The sequence below is a fragment of the Zingiber officinale genome, chromosome 3A, assembly GCF_018446385.1.
Source record: "Zingiber officinale cultivar Zhangliang chromosome 3A, Zo_v1.1, whole genome shotgun sequence".
In the NCBI taxonomy this organism is placed as follows: Eukaryota; Viridiplantae; Streptophyta; class Magnoliopsida; order Zingiberales; family Zingiberaceae; genus Zingiber; species Zingiber officinale.
Window position 1 is genome coordinate 7,162,344 of NC_055990.1, and position 21,026 is coordinate 7,183,369.

General features: G+C 36.9%; 1 protein-coding gene across 2 annotated transcripts; it reads left to right on the forward strand.

Moving 5' to 3' along the window:
- Positions 1-277: 277 nt before the first annotated feature.
- LOC122051116 (probable allantoate deiminase) lies at positions 278-20,196 on the forward strand. 2 transcript variants are annotated; one of them, XM_042612073.1, is made up of 12 exons: positions 278-418; positions 503-597; positions 1,170-1,273; positions 1,348-1,432; positions 1,523-1,639; positions 17,731-17,840; positions 17,916-18,021; positions 18,140-18,226; positions 19,080-19,319; positions 19,397-19,522; positions 19,589-19,747; positions 19,825-20,196. In XM_042612073.1, the coding sequence occupies exons 1-12, from the start codon at positions 346-348 to the stop codon at positions 19,966-19,968; spliced, it is 1,446 nt and encodes a 481-aa protein (XP_042468007.1). In that variant the 5' UTR covers positions 278-345; the 3' UTR covers positions 19,969-20,196. The 2 variants fall into 2 exon arrangements, with proteins under 2 accessions (XP_042468007.1, XP_042468009.1); XM_042612075.1 differs by having other exon boundaries at positions 509-597.
- Positions 20,197-21,026: the final 830 nt, after the last annotated feature.

The following is a 21,026-nucleotide window of genomic DNA, read 5'->3' on the forward strand; positions in this document are numbered from 1 at the left end:
TCAACTTTTATTCTCAGCCGTAGATTATCTCTCAGACACCGAACCCCAAGTATCTAATCCAACGGAAGAAACGACGCCCGCATAATTTTTCGGACGCAGTGTTTCCGTAGCCCGCATGCACCACGGAAGCGTTATCTTGTACTTCGAGAACAATGTAGTCAAAAAAGGAGATTCCTGAGACTTTGATCTGACGGCTAGGGTTTGCCATACTGGAAGTGGCTTCGGATAGTGAGTTGATCCACGGGAGCAACGGACGTTTCAATTCGTGTTCTATGGAGGAGATGAGTCACTTTGCCAATTGCGAGCCAACAGCTTGTGGATCAGCGGAGCGAGGGAGGAGGCCGAATGGCTTCCGTTCTTCGGAAAAATGCGCTGATCTCATTGCTGTTGATTGCCCTAATGCTTGTTATTGTTGCAGGTAATCGATTTTTTTCTTTTGGTTGTTTTTTTGTCGTCGATTTTATTGATTTTTTTAAAGTCGCCTTTATCTGGGTAATGGAAGGTTTAGAGGCGGAGAGCATTGGAGACGCAGGGAGTGACTTGTTGAGAGAGATTCTTAGGGATGAAGCGGTGGAAAGGATCAATCAGCTCGCGAAGGTGCGGAAAGTTTCATTTTTTTATCTTTGTTTTTGTGTTCTTACATTACAGTCTTCAATAACGTTAGATGGACTTGGATGCCAGTAATAGAAGATTCGTCAAAAATATTCTTTAAAAATATTTATAAATAGAGGTTGTCAAGAAGATTCTGCTTGAGTGAATTTTTCATTATTTATTGGTGAAGTCAACATCGAATGCTTTGTACGTGTATACCTCGCCGTTGGTCCCTTGCTCTTTACATATATTAGTATTTAAAATTGATCCACAATACTGGTAACAAAGTGTTGTACGTGTTCTTGAAATACCATTCTCAAAAACAAGTATGATATAAAACCAAAAAAATGATATATTCTTGATTACTTGTAAATAATTATATGTTTGCATGTGTGATGTGTCGAAATAGGCCGTTCTTGTGCCAATTTTGTTGTGCTCTTGTTGTCTGGCTGATTACACATATTGATGCCAGTAGTTGTATGAGTTTGATGGTTGATGTGGACATATGGTTGCTTTAGTTGTTATGAGATCCATCATAAGAAACTATTTGATATTGAAAAGTTGATTCTTTTGAACAGATATCTGATGCTGATGGATATCTTGAGAGGACATTCCTAAGTCTAGCCTCGAGGAAAGCTGCAGAACCAATAATCAAGTGGATGCAAGATGCTGGGTTGAGGACGTATTATCTGGCCTTTCTGCTTGACATCATAATCTCTTGATATGAGCATCTGACTTAATAGTTTTGGCATTTAGGTGGGTTGATCAAATGGGAAACATACATGGCCGAATTGAGAGTGTTAATAGAACTGAAGAGACCTTGTTAATTGGATCTCACTATGTAAGCCTTCATGAAGATCTCTTATCCGTTTGTGTTTTTGAGTTTTGTGAATATAATAATCATTTTTATAGGTTTTCCTGGCTGTAACAGGACACTGTTGTTGATGCTGGAAGGTTTGATGGATCATTGGGCATTATATCTGCAATCTCTGCTTTGAAAGTTTTAAAGATAAGTGGGAAATTGCTCAAACTCAAGAGACCAGTAGAGGTTAGTGTATCTTTCTTCTTTGTTGTTTGTTCATAACATTATAAATTGCTGATATATGTAAGAATGCATGCCAACATAATGGAATGAAAGAGTATACAAGCTATCATGCTCTTTGATACTCATCATTCTTTTTGTCATCTCTTCGCAAGTAGCTGATTTAAAATATTATCGTAATTTTTTAAACAAACACTTTTATTTAATTGATGAATCCCCTCACTTTATTTTTCGCATGTATCTTTAGTATTATAGATGTTAGAATGGCCCCCCTTAAACTATTATTCTCCTTGTAATTGTGCTTTAAACCATTTAAGGTGTTAGCATCTCTTATTAGTTGAATATGAATCTTATTCTCCATTTCAACTCAATATTGTAGCATACTCTGCTCAAACTGCCATCCCCCATCCTCCTAGAGGAGATAACATTACTGCCAATCTATAAACTGTTCATTGTGCTATAATACTATCACTATATACATATAACTAGCCCCAAGGGCATAGCTGAGTTGATATCCAAGTAGTAGATTTGCATCAATGGACAAGGGTTCGAGTTGCGGCTACGGCAAATAACCCTCCCACTTAGGGGGTCGTACCTGATTTACCTCCCTTAATCTCACCGTGGGGCCGGCGATGAAGGGTGCTTAGCTTGAGCGTTATCACGTTTTTGCATCGCTATATACATATAACTCCATGGATAACATGTACCCTCGCCACAGCCATATCATTCTTCTTAGAGGAGAATTAAGTCATTTTTATGCAAGTAATGATCAGTACATGTTAAGATAGTTGCCCTAATTTTGACGCATGATCATGTCTTAATATATTTGTTAGTTTGTTAGCTAAAGTGAAGGCTATTTTGATAAAAACATGACCTTTTTTGAATAAGCACAATTTGCCAAAATCAAAATTATTGAACCAACTACTGAATGTTGGACAATTGTTGAGGTTAAACTAGAAAACCAATGACTGGAACCTATCTCACATAGGTTCGATATGAAACAAAAACTGGATGAAAAAGATGTCCCATCATATTTACGAATCAATTGCATGGTAAATGAAAATTCATAATAATCATTTTTAATTATAGTAGAATATAGATGACAATTTGAAAAGTTACACACAATTTGAAAAGTTATGCAGACATAATATTAGGAAATTGCACCTTTAATTGTTTATGGTTTATGAGAGGACTTAGGCAAAATATTCAAAGGGAAGACAATTTATTTTTTGTCTACTTTAATAGAGGAAGCTTATTATATACAACCACGAGCATTAAAAAAATTATAGTGTATGCTGCTCTGTAGAATATCCCAAACACCTGCGTTATAGACAATACCTAAAGGCGCTATTGGCTTAAATATAAAAAGCATGTAACTTAACCCTAAATGTATCTTGTGACAAGTTGTCCTTTAAAGAACATGCCCACCAACTTATTATAAACAATCTTACAATCTCACCATGTGATACCTCTCCTGATCTCACCAAGTGATATCTTTCCTGGAATACAAAACACTTAATTGAGCCTAGGATGACCTTAGAAGATTGTCTTGATGACTTTACCTTAGAATATTTCCTTCTAAACTTAACCCTTATAAAACAATATCTAATATTACTGATCATGACTTAATTTTACATATCATAACTTCATTTTATCCTAAGATACCAAAACAAGAAATTGAAAAAATGAAATAAAGATGCAGGACAACCATTTGAAAATTAACATATTAGTTTAATTACAAATCTAAGCACATATGCCTAGGGAGATGATTTTCTTGTGTACCAGCCACCATCCTGAAACTTATGTTGAGCTAATATGGGAGATGTATTCTGATACATAGAAACTAAGTAAATAATTACTACAAAATACTTAGTGCTGTGATATATTATTTTTTTGGATTCATGAACTTTGAATTCATACTTACTTCTGACATCTACTCTAAAACCTTTATCTTCATTTTATTCAGAGTATCTCATTGAGAGAAAATTGAGTCTTTGTTTTTTTCATGTTGACTTTGTTATAGGTTTCCCTTTTATGCTAATGTTCTTATCATTTTCAAACTCCTTGAGAATTTTGGGTATGCAAACACCATTTTTTCTGTGTGTTAGTTGCGACATTTTTTATTCATTGAAAGAGACAAATGAATAGGAAGAAGATGCCAACAAAGTCAATGTTTAGTTCCTCTTCCTCAACATCCCAAAACAGAAACCAAAAGGAGATACTTGAGCACCTTAGTATTGGAAATGATGACCAAGGAAAAAGTTGATAAAGGAACCATGCTAAACATAGTTGGTGAAACAATTATTAACAAGAGCGAAAAACAAAACTCTCCTAGAGTCAAGTTCTACTTGGCAGAGGAGATGATAATTCGTATGAAGAATTAATTTCAAAAGATCTAGACTTTGTAAAAGCTCATTTTGGTAGATCCTTTATATTGGTAGATATTATTTAGTCATTATCTTATTTAGAGAAGAAGATATTGGACAAAATTCAAAAGAGCATCTGCGTTATGAAATTGTTGATAGACACTCCTTTTGATTTATCATTGAAAGGTTGCCCCACTAAGTGTATTATGCAAAATTTACCCTTTTAATCTCATTGCACCACCCAAAAAAAATTAAACCATCCGCCCAACCGTTCTAACCCGCTTGCCTAAGTAAACTCATGCTACATTAATTATAAAATTATAAAAAATATATAGAGAGCAAAGTGATATAAATTTTATAATATAATTTAAATTTTTTTTATATGAATTATAAATTAAAAAATTAAACATAAATTTAAAAAATATCACAAAAAATATTTTTTTTAAATAACAAATATCAAATGCAATTTTTTGAACAAATTATTTTTTTAAAAAGTGAAATATAAATTCAAAAATGAGATAATTTTAGTCAATTTAGCTATATAGCAGTAGATTTATCAAAATTAAACATGTAGCAATTTTGATGGAGTTGTCTTAATCAAAACTTCTTGGCCAAAAGTGTTATATAGCTATTTTCACATTGTTTGGTTATTTTGAAATTGGGGAAAACTCCAATGACTTCTTAGAAGGCATTTAGCTATTCAAATTCAAAATTTAAAGAAAATAACCATATAACAATTTTGACAAAGCTTTTATATGACTATTTTTAGTCAAATTTTGAATTTCAATTTACCTGCTATATGGTCATTTTCTCCTTAAATTTTAAATCTAAATAGATATATCCATGTTAGGGAACTATTGCTGTCCACTCATGCTTTTAACATAACCAAATAACCTAAAAATAATAACATTTTCAATTTTAGTTAAAATTTTAATTCGAATAGATGATGTATTTTAGGACCATTCGAGTCTGCCCATGCTTTTAAAGTAACAAAAAAAATCTAAAAATGATGATATAACAATTTTGTCCAAAGCTAATACACGGTTATTTTCTCCTTAAAAATGACTATGTATCCACTCTAATGGCCATTGGAGTTCAGTTTATGATTTCAAAGTGATCAAACGACTCAAAATAGTTTACTAAATATCTATTTTTTAATCTAAAATGCACTTTTAAGGTGGCCATTGCAGTCCATCTACTTTTAAAGATGCCAAACAATTCAAAAAATGGTCACCTAGTCTTTCCAAAATTACTTACATGATCAAATGACTATATGCACCCTTCGAGGTGGAGTCCACATGTTTTGAAAATGATCAAACGACTGAAAAATGATCATGCAGTAATTTTGAATAAATTTGTTATATGACAATTTTTTTTAAATCAAATTTTGAATCTGAAATATATAGATATATTCATTGGAATCCACCCATGCTCTCATAGTTACCTTAATAATCAAAAATAGTTTTGGTCAAAATTGCTATTGAGTTTAATTTTGAATCTGAATAGATAAATGTATTATAGGATGCTATTAAAATCTACACATATTTTTAAAGTGACCAAATCCATGTCTATTTTGCAAAAATCGCTACACTACACATGATTCCAAAGTGAACAAACGACTCAAAAATAGTCAGGGTTGTTCAAAATTGTCACAAGGATTTTATCATTTCTAACCAAGATTGCTACATGGCTAGTTTTGACAAAAAATATCACATTTTCAAATTTATACTTCACTTGCTTATAAACTTAGAGAATTTATATCATTTTGATAATTATTATTTTTTAGAAGTTTATTTTACATTTTATGATGTTAAGGTGGATGTGTGGACATACGAGGATGAACAGAATAAGAAATGAAAGCATTAAAGGGAAAGTCGAAGTTGTATCTATTAAGAGAAAACATTGAGAGACACGTTTAAGATGGTATGACTTATGAGTATGAACTTAAACAACCAATAAATGCTCCAGTTAGGCGATGTGAAACCATGACAAACACGCACATCAAACGAGGAAGAGGAAGACCAAAAAAGGATTGGTTAACAATAATAAAACAAGATAAAATTTATTGAAGTATAGATGATGATATAGTAGGGGATAGAGTAGGGCTGCAAACGAATCTAGCCGGTTCGCGAGCTTTTCGAGCCGGCTTGAAAAATATTCGATTCGTATTCGAAATTATTAAATTCAAGCCGAACTCAAACATGTTCGAATATTTTTTCGAGGTGAATTCGAACATATACTATTTTGTTTAATTGTTCACAAGCTGCTTGCGAGCCAAACTTGAATTGAATTCTAATTATTTTTACATAATTTTAACTTAAATATATTTAAATTAAGGTTCGAATAATTTGAACCGAATTCGAAAGGTTCAAATAATTCGAATTGAACTCGAGCTCGAATTTTATTTTGAATCGAGCTCAAGCCAAAACTATTTGTATTTTCGAGTTTCGAATATCATATATATTTTCAAGCTTGAATTCAAATATCAATGTTTTTATATTATTCTGATCAATTCAATTCGTTTGCATCCTAGGACAAAGCCCAATGGCGTACAAGGTTCCATATAACTGACCTCACCTAGCGAAATAAGGCTTGGTTGTTGTTGTTGTATTTTATATTTTATGATATATTTTTAAAATTTATAACTCATGCAATAAATTTTAAAAAAAAATTGCTGATTTTTTATTACTTTTCTCTCTACTTTCAAAAGATTTTTTTTAATAGATTTTTTGTTTTATATATATGTATGAATTTTAACTAAAAGTGATGTATGATTTTGCTTAGGCATGCATGTTAGACCAATTCGGTGGCTTTTCTGCTTAATTTGAGCGATTAGGTGAGCGTGTAGCATGAGGGTAAAGGAGGATTTGAAGGGTGAATTGGTAGAATATATCAAGTGAGATGCCCTTTTGATGATAAATCAAAAAGGGAGCTGCTCTGATAATTCAGTAAAATGGGGCATCCTGTTGATTTTGGCTAGAAGATATATTTCTTTGATTGAGTCCTTTTGAACATAGAATTATTTTTCAGAGAATATTTGGTTTATTTTAAATTGTATTTGGCTTATAGTCTTTAAAAGGGATCGCAATCCCCCATTTGTTAATCGAGAGGGAGATGGCACTTCAGTGTGGGTATCGAAGGTAATAACTAATCTTAACCCTCTTTGGTCTTAAGGGTCAGATAGTTAAGATGTGAAAGTGCCTCCCGAGGCCACTAGGATGATTCCAAAGATATACCTTCCTTGCCTTCAAAGCAAGCAAGATATTTAGATTTTCTTTCCTTATTAGTGTTACCTCCCTCATTGCTAGACAGGGAGGGATTCTTACATTTTAATGATATTTCTTTTCGTCAGTTTATTCTATGCATAATTGATGTTTCTCATGTGGCATTAATAATATTTTCTAAAGCTTGAGGAAATGGGGATGAATCATATTCTTTCACCCCTTCACTAATAATAATAAACCATGAGAAATAAAAATAAAAGAATTTGTAATTATCAAATTTCCTTTTGCGTTGGATGATTCTTTTAGCCCACTCACAAATATTATTGATTCTACTGTTTCATATTAAGACAATGCTTTATCTTGATGTCTATGTTGCACAGAGTTTACCAATAGGTTCTCATTCTCCAGCACATTCAAATCTTCTAGCTTTGTAGCTGCTGGAGAATCTTGTAGTTTCGAAGGTTGAGCCCCTACCTTTTATCCTTCATGCACTTATTATGGCCTAGCCAATCATTTGCCCATTTGTTGGTAAAATATGCTTTGGTTGTTTCTCCTCTTACAGCTTCCGCTATTTTTGCCACTGTCCGAGTGATATCTGTTGGGACCTTGACGTCCGCTATAGGGGGGGTGAATAGCGTCTCACCCAAATCGATCGCTTCCTATAATGTTAGTTCACAGCGGAAATACAAAAACAAATACTAACAAGAGAAAGCAAACCTAACACGTTGATTTAACGTGGTTCGGAGATAAAACTCCTACTCCACGGCTGTCCGTAAGGTGGACGATCCCGATCCGTCGGTGGATGATTCCCCGGAAAACCTCCGGCTAGCTCAAGCTCCTTGTCGGTGGAGAAACCTCGCCACAAACACTTGAATACAAGCACACCGATCGCACGAAGGCTTGGGAGGGAGACTCTAATAGGCTTTAACCAAGTCTATTTCGTCAACCATGCCCAAGCACCTCGAGCTCTATTAAATAGAGCTCGAGAGGAAAACACTGCTGTTTTCCCGCTACCAGTCGACTGGTATATGCACTAGTCGACTGGTCCTTTAAGTGAAGCCGACCGTTACCCAACGTTCGGCTACCAGTCGACTGCTACAGTGTACCAGTCGACTGCTACAGTAACCAGTCGAATGCTACAGTACTGCTACAGTGTTACAACAGATCTACTACAGTATCGCTATAGTACTACTACAGTGTCGCTACAGTGCTGCTGCAGTAAATCCTAAACCACATAGAATTTTGCCCTGAGTACAATCACTCAGCACTCGTCCTCGCCCGACCAACCTAGACCTAGCCTTCTAGCCTCCTCCATCAGCCTCGCGTCCCTCGGATGTCTCCCCATCCTTCACGTCTTGCCTTCTGGAGCTTCCTTCGGCCTGTTCATATTGTCGGGTCTTCCTTTGCCAAGAGACTCCTCACCTCCGGGACTTCATCCATTGCCAAGTCACACTTGGACTTACGTTGCCAAGACTACATGCTTGAACTTACACCGCCAAGACTCATTCTTGGACTTTCCTCATTTGCCAAGATCACACTTGGACTTTCCTTGTTGTACCTGTATCCTGCACACTCACAATGCATATCAAATACAACAATAAACCTAACTTAAACCTTTGCCCAAACATCAAAACCTAGGGCACCTAGATTGCTCCAACAATCTCCCCCTTTTTGATGTTTGGCAACCTGTTTAAGTTAGGGAAACATAAATGCAATACATATGCAAATCAACTCATGCATAAATAATGGAACCTAAATCCCTAGGCTCCCCCTTCACCTAAGCTCTCCCTTGAGCTAGAATTTCCCGCAAAGGTAAACTTCTCCCCCTTTGGCTAAACAATCGCTCCCCCTTCACCTAAGCTCCCCCTCGAGCTAGGATTTCTTTCAAAGGTGTATAGGTTTCCCACTTAAATCTAAACTTCTCCCCCTTTGCCATACATCAAAAAGAGCTCCAACAATATCCCAATTGTTGAAAACATGTCATCCAAATTGACCCTAAACTCATGTATTTATCCCCCCATGGATCTCATACATTTAAACGAGTTGACACGGTCAAGAACAACGTTGAAAAACACTTTTAGGCTGGTATCAATCGACTGAACTAGGTACCAGTTGACTGCCCCTTCGATTTCCACTCACAAAACTTTTTGTGTTCGAAATACACTGTTACCAATCGACTGGTATCGGAACCAGTCGATTGGCCTCATCAAAATGAGCTTACAGAGACATTCTGTGCTCAAAAACATTGTTACCAGTCGACTGGTAAATGTACCAATCGACTGGTAACTGTACCAGTCGACTGGTACTCTTTTTGGGCAAAAATCAGCCTTTTTTACTTACTTTCAGAAATGCGCCAAAAATTCCACAGACCTCCAAAAAATTCCAAATTTTTTGGAGAGGTCTATTTTATCCATGTCTACTTGGGAAAAATATATATAAAAATATATTTATTACAGATCCCAAGATTGACACAAAATTCAAAACTAGCTAAATAGTTCAATTGAACATTAACCTAAAGTCCTAGTTTTTGCTTCCTCTTGATGTATCTGCCCATACTAAACCACAATACTTCCCTAGCATGAGTTTATATGACATCTATACATCAAAAACTAATTTTTATGCAATATGACCCCCAATATCATATTTTCATGCATGAAACACATCCCAATTGTGCTAACCCACTAGGTTAGAGACTTAAGTCCGTCTCCTAACCACTTGGCACATTTGATAACCCATCTATCATGGGTCTCAAAGCTCTTCCTAACCTTAGGAATCTTAACCTTAGTCACCTCCCTTGGTGACTCATCCACTATGGCTAGGCCACTTCGGTGCACCTCGGGTGACACTTGGCCTACTAAACTCACCTTCTTAACCTTAGACACCTTGTCTTTGATTAATTTCTTCTTGTCCTTAATCTTGGACACTTCATCCTTGCTATAATTATATGCTACCCTAGCATATTCCTTCTTATTGGCCTTGGATGACTCTCCCTTGTCCTTGGTAACACCTCCCATACCAATGTCATGTGCTACCTTAACACTTGACCTCCTTTTGGTCTTGGAAAAGATTTTTATGTTTTCAAAGAGTAACTCCCCCTAAAAACATGGTCAAACTTCTATCATTGCACCAACAATGACTTGGGGTTCCTAAATAATTAGGAAAACCAAAACTCGAAGTTTTGAGGTTCAAAATTCAATAATGAAACTAAACCTCAACCGAAACTTCACTTTGGTTTTTCTTAACCAATCCATACTTGTTTTCATCATGAAAACTCATGTTGAAATTATTTAGGGTATACTTTATCAGGGAAAATAGTTTTCTATGAAAATACTTCCTATTTTCAAAGATTGACACAAATTTGAAAACTCTTGAAAACTTCAATGTTTTCTCCTAATTTGTGTCTAACTTTTCAATGATGATTACTATCAAAAGATAATCTTCACCAAGGTTTTTCAAAAGCATTTTGAAATCATTTTCAAAATCAATATCCAACCACGTTCTTTGGGCTCAATGCACATGACTTGTACATTAGCTTTCCCAATGATTGGAAGGCACATAACTATGTGTTTTGATGAACCTAAAACTCAACAAGATGCACTAGATCAACATCTTGAGTTTTGTTCACCATCTTAACATCTCACTTGTATCTAACGTGTATTAAAACACATACAAGTCGCCTTATAGTTCTTTGTGAGATGTATATTTGGTCTTGCCCCTAAACTAAGGGATCATGCATCTCTATCTAGGCATTGTAAAAATCATGATCATCCATCTAGGATGTCACTTGATATGATCCCTCTTGTTGGGACACTTCCATACATAATAAATGTCTTTTGTCCTTAATTATAAGGAAATTGACATACTGCATGATGATTAATGGCATACATCAAAATAAGCAATTTTCAAAAGCAAAGCATGCTATAGCTACATGATGTATGTATGACATGACATGATATTTTTGTATTTTTCATAATAAAATGTGAATGCAAAATATGATGTCATGGCATATGATGGGCAAACAATCATGGCAAGTTAGCATAAATAAAATTTACCTAGATTACCTATCTAAGTATTCTTAACTCTAGCTAACTCAAAATTTAACCCTAGATTGCCCAATTTCATCAAGAAAATGTCAAACCCCAACTTGACATTTCTTTAATGTCTTTCTAAATTTGTGCCATTTTAAATTAAACAAATTCCTCAAAGTATGACACATTTTACTCTTTCCAAGAGTAAATGAAATCAAATTAAGACTTAGATTTGCTTTTAACTTTCTAAGAAAATGTCAAAACCCCAACTTGGCATTTCTTATCCTTTTCTAAATGTGTCAATTTAAATTAAGTTCAAAACCTCAAAGTTTGGCACATTTTACTCTTCCAAAGAGTAAACATCTTACATTAGGACCTAGATTTTCCTTTAATTACCCTAAGAAGATACCAAAACCCTAATTTGGTATTTCTTATGTTTTTTCACATTGTGCCAATTTAATTCCTTAAGATTTGGCACATGTTACTCTTTCCAAGAGTGACAATTTGGATTAAGGTTTACATTTCCCTTAATTCCATAAGAAAATGCCGAATTCCAAATTTGGCATTACTTTTGCTTCTCTCTAGTGTGTCAATTTAAATTAGATTTAACTCCTCAAATTTTGACACATTTTGCTCTTCAAGGCTGTAATCACATTTGATTAAAGCATGAGTTTTCTCTTAATTCCTTAAGAAAGTATCAAAATTCTAACTTGATTTTTCTTATACTTTTCTTAAGTGTGCCAAGTTAGATTAAATTCAACTCTTCAAATTTTGGCACATATATTACTCTTTCAAAGAGTAACCCTACAATCCTTTTCATTTTCAAAGGTTAACAATAACCTTGAAAATGCTCTCAAGTGTCAACTTTAACAAGTTTGGGTTAACTACCCTTCCAATTGGAGTTGACACTCTCTAAACCTATCTAGGGTGTAGAGAATATGCTCCTAGGAACCCACAACCTATTGGTGCTCCTTGGATGCTCTAGGTACTCACTGTTGGTGCAACATCCCTCAGGTCAAGGTTGACCTGGTTGACCAAGCTTGAGTCTTGGTTTGGGTTTCGATGTTTGACAATACAAGGTTGATTGAAGAAGAGTCAAGTAGGTCAAGGATGACCAGATACTTGACTGGGAAGTCCTAACTGGGATGTTAGGCAGAAGGAAAGACCTAGTGAGTGAAGCTAGGCAGTGAGGAGAATCCTAGTAAGTGAAGCTAAGTGAAAGTCCTGGTGAGTGAAGCCAGTGAGTGAAGCCAGGTGAAAATCCTAGTGAGTGAAGCTAGGTGAAAGTCCTCGTGAATCAAACCAGATGAAAATCCTGGTGAGTGAAGCTAGGTGAAAGTCCTGGTGAGTGAAGCCAGGTGAAAATCCTAGTGAGTGAAGCTAGGTGAAAGACCTGGTGAGTGAAGCCAGGCAGAAGAGAAGTCCTAGTGAGTGAAGCTAGGCAGATTGGAAGTCCTAGTGAGTGAAGCTAGGTAGATTGGAAGTCCTGGTGAGTGAAGCCAGGCACGGGGAAATCCAGATGGGTCAAGGTTGACCAGACATCTGGTGAAAGTCCAAGTAGGTCAAAGGATTGACTAGATACTTGGCACGGAGAGATCCAGATGGGTCAAGGTTGACCAGGCATCTGGTGAAAGTCCAAGTAGGTCAAGGTAGTGACCGGATACTTGACAAGATGAAGAAAAGTCAAAGTGGGTCAAAGGGAGTGACCGGACACTTGGTGAGGGAGTCCTAGCAGGTCAAGGGTGACCGGATGCTAGGCATGATGAACCAACATGTCAAGGTTGACCGGATGTTTGTTTGGGAGGCTTGGGACTTGGTTTTTGGCAAAAACCAGAAGCCGAATCGATCAGCCGATCGATTGGCTGGAGCCCAATCGATCGGTCGATCGATTGGGGTGTCCCTGCGAGAAGCCTTCGTCCCAATCGATCAGTGGATCGATTGGGAGGAAGTCGCGAAAGCACAGATCGCCACGCGATCATAAGGTCCCAATCGATCGATTGATCGATTGGGAAGGTGTCAGTATCGCGATAAGCCTGGATCGATCGGCGATCGATCCAGCGTATTTCCGAACAGGGCGCTCGGATCGATCCGTGGATCGATCGAAATCTCCGATCGATTGGAGCAATCCAATCGACGGATCCGTACCGCGCGAGATAAAGGTCGTTGGCGTGCGTCTTCTTCGGCAGAACTTCTACTGTTCAATCACGATCTTCACCAACAACTCCACAGCTCTCACTAAGCTCCAGATCGCCAGTTCTTGAAGGTTCTTGGAGGTTCTTCCAAGTCAAGAGGCAGATCAAAAGCAAGAAGAAGAAGCTAGGGTTAGGGCTTTTGTACTCATTGTAAGCTTGTGCTTGTATTTCATTACCTTTCCCTTTCTTCTTGTATTGAGAGTCTTGTAGGGCTTCTCCGCCTTTGGTAGTTACCATAAAGGAGTGTTTCATAGTAGAGGGTGCGTGAGTAGGTGTGGATCCTTGGACTAGTCACCTCTTGTGAGGTGGATACCAAGTAAACCATCCTTGTTAGCGTTGCGTGTTTTTGTTTCTTGTATTTCCGCTGCATATCTCTGAAGAAACAAGCAACGACGAGCACCTAGCACGCGACGAGCTATTCACCCCCCCCCCCCCCCTTCTAGCTACTTTTCGGTCCCAACACTCACTAGGGATGACTTCCCTAGACACCTTCCTAAGGACCTTTCTAGGCTTCTTAAAAGCATTGGTCACCTCTACTAGGTCACTTCTAAGAATAACTTCCCTTGTAACTTTCTTTGTGACTTTATTAGGCCTTTTTGGAGCCTTAGTCACCTTTACTAGATCAACTTTAGGGATGACCTCCCTTGCGACCTTCTTTGTGACTTTGTTAGACTTCTTATAAGTCTTAGTCACATTTGTCTTATCAAAAGTACTCTTAGGGATTCCTTCCCTAGTATCTTTGACTTGATCTCTACATTTAGGGTTGGCCCCATAGCTATATGGAACCCTATGAAAGGAAGTCACATCTTCTTTGGCTTTAGGTTTGTATCCCAAACCCCTATCGCCATTGGATGGTTCTTGTCTAGCTTTTCCTAGGTTATGCTCATTTTGATCCCTAAGCATGTTTTCCATTCTTGCTAAGGTCCTTTCTAAATTATCAAGTCTTGTCCTCAAGACTTGATTTTCACTCCATAAATTCCTAGATTTTGATTTTTCATTGAATCCTTGAGCATTTCTATTTTTAAACATATATCTAAAATTCTTGGTGTTATTGCCTAAATTGTTATTTACCTTCCTAACCTTAGGTGTGGTAAATCTAGCATGAGGAGGAATATATCTATCCTTAAGGTTATCATGCCTTCTATTCTCATGATAAATAGCATTAAGATGATAAGAGTTATTTCTAGCATGCTTTTTATCATGTGTCAATGGAATGGATTCATTAAATGATACCTTGGTTTTTACCTTGGAAGCTCCCTTCTTCTCCCACTTCTTCAAGTGCACCAATTTCTTGAGCTCTCCTCTCCTTGGACACTTTGTGTGGTAGTGGCCCCACTCACCACATGTAAAGCACCTAATGTGCTTCTTCTCCTTCTTCTTCTTCCTACAACTCACATTAGTTTCTAAATTAACTTTAGTGAGTTTAGGGTTTATCTCCTTTACCTTCTTGAGCGAAGGACACCTACTCTTGTAGTGCCCCATCTTACCACACTCAAAACATTTGATGTGGTCCTTTGTGCTCTTCTTGGTAGTTGAGGTGGAGGGTTGAGCTTCCAAGATCTCCTCTTCCTTGGATTTCTCTTCTTCTTCTTCACTTGAAGATGTGGATGATTCCACTTCTTCCTCCCTTGAAAATGTGGATGATACCTCCTCATCTTCCTTCTCCTCAGATGTTGAACTCGTGTCAACATTCAATTGGTCCTTCTCTTCTTGGACCAATGAGTCCTTCTCCTTGGGTTCCTCCTCTTCTTGGATTTGTGTAGGACTCTCATGAAGTGCAATTACCTTTTTCCAAAGGTTGTTTGCATTCTCGTACTCACCTACACTCAAAATTATGTTAGAGGGTAATAGATTTAACAAAATTTTTGTTACCTTCTTATCCGCCTCCGCTTGCTCCCTTTGTTCCTCGGTCCAATATCGAGGTCGGAGGCACTTCCCCTTTTTGTCCTTTGGAGGCTCAAATGGGTCACTCAAGACAACCCATTGGTTCAAATCCATTTGGAACCATGTCTCCAACCGCTTCCTCCAATAATTGAAGTCTTCTTTGTCGTACGGAGGTGGAATTCAGATATCCCATCCGAGCGGTCCTTCGGACTCCATCTTCCTCTAGCTTTGCTCTCTTGGCGGTTACTCCGTAGAAGAGCGACCTCACTCGATACCACTTGTTGGGACCTTGACGCTGCTAGAGGGGGGTGAATAGCGTCTCACCCAAATCGATCACTTCCTATAATGTTAGTTCACAACGGAATACAAAACAAATACTAACAAGAGAAAGCAAACCTAACACGTTGATTTAACGTGGTTCGGAGATAAAACTCCTACTCCACGGCTGTCCGTAAGGTGGACGATCCCGATCCGTCGGTGGATGATTCCCCGGAAAACCTCCGGCTAGCTCAAGCTCCTTGTCGGTGGAGAAACCTCGCCACAAACACTTGAATACAAGCACACCGATCGCACGAAGGCTTGGGAGACTCTAATAGGCTTTAACCAAGTCTATTTCGTCAACCATGGCCAAGCACCTCGAGCTCTATTAAATAGAGCTCGAGAGGAAAATACTAAGCCATTTTCCCGCTAGACTGGTGTATGCACCAGTCGACTGGTCCTTTAAGTGAGGTCGACCGTTACCCAACGTCCGGCTACCAGTCGACTGCTACAGTGTACCAGTCGACTGCTACAGTCACCAGTCGGCTGCTACAGTGTCACAACAATACTACTACAGTACTGCTACAGTAAATCCTAAAACACATAGAATTTTGCCCAACCTAGACCTAGCCTTCTAGCCTCCTCCATCAGCCTCGCGTCCCTCGGATGTCTCCCCATCCTTCACGTCTTGCCTTCTGGAGCTTCCTTCGGCCTTGTCTATATTGTCGGGTCTTCCTTTGCCAAGAGACTCCTCACCTCCGGGACTTCATCCATTGCCAAGTCACACTTGGACTTACGTTGCCAAGACTACATGCTTGAACTTACACCGCCAAGACTCATTCTTGGACTTTCCTCATTTGCCAAGATCACACTTGGACTTTCCTTGTTGTACCTGTATCCTGCACACTCACAATGCATATCAAATACAACAATAAACCTAACTTAAACCTTTGCCCAAACATCAAAACCTAGGGCACCTAGATTGCTCCAACAATATCTACCTCCAGGTCTTCCCTTTTTGCTACTACTACTATATTGACGTCAGATGTGGCATCTTGCTACCTTTTGAACTGCTTTTCTCACCTCATCCATTACACCTTATTAGTGGCACTGCCCTGGTCACTCAATTTTGAGCTGGTGAAATGTCTTAGTTTTAGAGTTAGATCCTATTTTTGTTTTGAGGCTTGTAGTGTTAGGTAAACATCATTTTACTTCTTTCCTCTGAGAACATAAATGAAGAATTCTTCTTTTGCTCATGTACTCTTACTTGAATTCAAGTTCAATTTGCTGTTGTACTTGTTCATTTTGTATTATTCTCATTCAATGCAAAGCAGAGTGTAGCAATGGCTCAAACAATTTTTTGTAGGATGATGCGACTACTTGCACTCTTGTAGCAGTTTGGATTTATAGCCATATAGATTCTATGATTATGCACTTTGATGACCAAGCTTCTATCAGCATTGCCAATAAACATATTGAAACTTCGTTTGCCACTTCAGAGAGATGTTGTGATGACTAGGAACTTTTCTATCAGTTTTTAAGATTAACTTGGTAAAATTTTCCTCTAGACCACTTTGACTAATATATTCTTCTACTGTGAATTTCAAGCTGGAAATGATTGATATATATTCTCAGATTGGGGATTGTGTTTTTAAAAGCAAATTATTGTTATTTTAATTTCTTTTTATTCATTAGATTAGATCACATAAGGTGGGTGCATCATAGCATCTATTAATAACTGAATAACACCATCTTATCCTCAGCTATAAGTAAAACTAGAGCAAATACCTAATTAAAATTTCAATATGCTTAAAAGTTTATTCTTGATTACTTGAGCGACTGAACCTATAGCCTCTAGGAAAATGAAAGATTTTGCCTCTTCTACCAATCACTAGGTTATATGTACAACAGAAGTGAGGATCTTTCGAAATATGATTTCTTTGATGCCTATCAATTCATTAATCTTCAGTCAACAATGATGACATTGGTTTTGCTTGAAATAAACAATATTGATGTTTGTTTAGTGTATTTGATGAATCCCTTGAGTCTTGTTTTAGCATAGTTTCATCATATTTTATTCTGGCTTCATGAATTCAAAATCTAAACTAAAACCTGTCCTGTTTCATTGGTTTGTGTAAATTCTAGATCATTGCATTTAGTGATGAGGAGGGTGTAAGATTTCAGTCTACATTTCTAGGCAGTGCAGCTATTGCTGGTCAGCTCCCTGCATCAGTGTTGAAAACATCTGATAAGAAGTGATTTTCTCAACTACAACTTGTTTCATCTTCATCCATTACTTTTTCCACTTCCTGATTGTGCAAAACTTGTAGTGGTGTCACAATTCAAGATGTGCTGAAAGCAAATTCTTTTGAAGGCACTGATGGAAGTCTTCTTCAGGTCAAGTATGATCCTGAATCTGTGTGGGGTTATGTGGAGGTACATTCTAGCTACACAAGTTCTTTATTTTTTCTCATATTCTTTCTTTGTTTTAAAAGACATTTGTGTATGACTTGGCATTATGTGAAAAATACTTTGTTCTTATTTTTTGCCACAGGTGCACATTGAACAAGGTCCTGTATTGGAATCTCTTGGTTATCCTCTTGGCATTGTCAAAGGAATTGCTGGACAAACACGATTAAAGGTATGCATAATATATCATTTTCTTTTGCTATAAACTATAGTACAGGTAACATAATCTTTCAAGTAAACTTCTATGGGTTGAGTAGGAAATTAGATCTTAAAAGAAGTTCCAGTATCCAAAATGTGGACTGATTAGCAAGTATATTCATATCAGAACATTGTAAGTTACCTTGCATCGCAAAGCTGAAATTTCTCTCATCAGTACAAAAAGCTCATATATCAACAGGAAATGACCATAAAATTTATGTGGGGGATAAGGACTATTATATAACACAATTCAGGGAATTACATGCAGTAGAAAAAGATTTTGCCCATTATAGTGCAGGTTTATATCTTTACACCAAGAAATGAATCATAAAAAAGTATTAAAGAGTCTGAATATTATTGCAGCTAGTGTTCTTAAATATCTCTCTTTTTACGTAGAAACTAGAACTTGAAACTGTAGTTGATGCTGACCTTGTTTTTTTGGTGTATAACTTCGCTAAACTAGGACTATTTTTGTACCTTTTAGTTGTATGCTCTTTTTATGATTATTTTATCTTTTATATTCAGTTTTGACCATCAAGCTCATTGTAACTTATGCTTTCATAAAAGATATGATTAAATGCTTACGAATTACTAAGAAGTTTGATTTTGACCTCATCAAAAACTCAGTTTGGCTCCTTAAATATAACTTTTATTAATCAATTTCTTAAATTAGAACAAACATCACTTTGGAAGTTGCTCAGGGGCTAATCTTAGTATGATTAATCAGAAAGTGGCTATATTCTTCAGTCTCCCTATATATTCTACTCAAGTGAATATTTATCCTCCAATGTAGCTGGCAAGTAATAGATGGAACGTCTACTCTTCAGGTAAAAGTAACTGGTTCTCAGGGGCATGCGGGTACTGTTCCAATGCTAATGCGTCAAGATTCATTAACCGCAGCAGCTGAACTTATTGTAAATCTGGAGAGTCTATGCAAATATCCTGATAGAGTCTTCACCTGCAACGAGCAGTGTGGATGCTATAGCAAAGAATCCTTTTCAGGATTGGTTTGCACAGTGGGGGAGATATCTACCTGGCCAGGCGCCAGCAATGTCATCCCAGGCCAGGCAAGTTACATACTTAATCATGATTCGTACCTCCATAATGGACTGATTTATGATAATTTGATGTTTGATTTTTGCAGGTAAACTTCACTGTTGATGTACGAGCAATGGATGATGAGGCAAGGGAAATTGTAGTTTCAGAATTTTCACGCCAAATCTATCAAATATGTGACAATCGGATGGTTAATTGTACTATCGAGCGTAAGGTACGTACAGGATTTGTCCTTCCTAATTTTATTTAGAAAGTTACATTGACACACCAGTTCCATCAGCATAATGCAGAGGCAGTACATTGCGACTCTGAACTAAGTCGACAACTCAAACAAGCAGCTCACTCAACCATGAAGATGTTGGGAAAAAACATTAGGGAAGTCCCGATACTGATGAGCGGAGCAGGGCATGATGCAATGGCAATGTCTCATCTTACCAAGGTAACTCTTTGCGGTCTTCAAACAATGAAATCATCACTACAATCATCATTTTATCAATCTTGTTGGTATTAAAGCAGGTGGGGATGGTGTTTGTTCGATGCCGCGGAGGTATCAGCCATTCTCCCGATGAATATGTAATGGATGATGATGTCTGGGCTGCTGGTCTTGTTCTTTTAAATTTCCTCGATCAACAAGTAATTGACGACCACATGAGCTCATAGAAAGACTCATGAGATGTGGCTTGTAAAGTTGTTGCCTCGTAGTGGACCATGAAAGACTCGTGCAAATGCAATGGATACTCAAAGTTCTCGTGCACTGTTTGAGTCAGTGATCTGATGAAAAGAAAAATCAGATCTTCATTAGCTTGTAAGCAACAGTCTCTTTATCATCATTGTTACTATGGTACACACATAATATTATTATATAAACTTTACATGGTTTCATTCTTAGTGTTGTTAAAAACGACCTATGAAATGATCAATTCTTGAAGACCCAACAAAGTGAACCAAGCACTAGTCTATTGAGCCGAGTAAAGTTAAATCAAGATTTAGGACTAGCTAAATTGTTGATTTCTAACAATGTTTTTAATTTTACTTTATCCTGATAAAGTTTGCACAACGATTCTACTTGATCGACTTGATAAGTAATTAACAAATTACACCATAGAGTGGAACGTAACCACTTGCAGTGCTTTTAAGTAATTAAATTAAAGCCTAGCTAACAGTCTCTTTCTCTCACTCTCCCTTTATCAAATCAAGAAAAGGAACTTGATGGATGTATCCTATTTATTAATTATGCAAAGATGCTTTCCAAAAGCATGTTGATCATCATTATGGTGGTCATATGGAAGTTCACACTACAATTCTAAGTTAGTTAACCCTTCATTACTTTTCATCCTTGTATTTAAAATGTAGAATTAATATCAAATAAAATGAGAATGCTCAGTGAGTAAGAGTGCCAAATAATTAGTTGGTATTGACCCTAAGATATATTGTCAAGGTCTTAAAGTAAAATTTGTCTTCATTGAAAGTAGAAACTCGAAACTTACATTGTGTGTTAGCTAAACAAATATAAAATGAAGTGGTCCAGCAGTTCATATCACATTAAGCTTAATGTAACTAATAATGATTTGATTTAGTGAACTTTGCCATAATAAGTTTTATTTTTTTTATATTTTGTACATTGTCTTTGTGATGAAAAACTTCTCAATGATACCAAGGTAATCATGATCTACAAATTAAATGTTTATGTTAATAAACATTAATTATCATTTTCATAC

Excerpts from the sequence above, each read along its gene's own strand:
- LOC122051116 (XM_042612073.1), top strand. The coding sequence starts at position 346 with ATGGCTTCCGTTCTTCGGAAAAATGCGCTGATCTCATTGCTGTTGATT. Across the intron at positions 419-502 it reads AATGCTTGTTATTGTTGCAG|GTTTAGAGGCGGAGAGCATT; the intron begins GTAATCGATTTT and ends GGGTAATGGAAG. Across the intron at positions 19,320-19,396 it reads GCAATGTCATCCCAGGCCAG|GTAAACTTCACTGTTGATGT; the intron begins GCAAGTTACATA and ends TGATTTTTGCAG.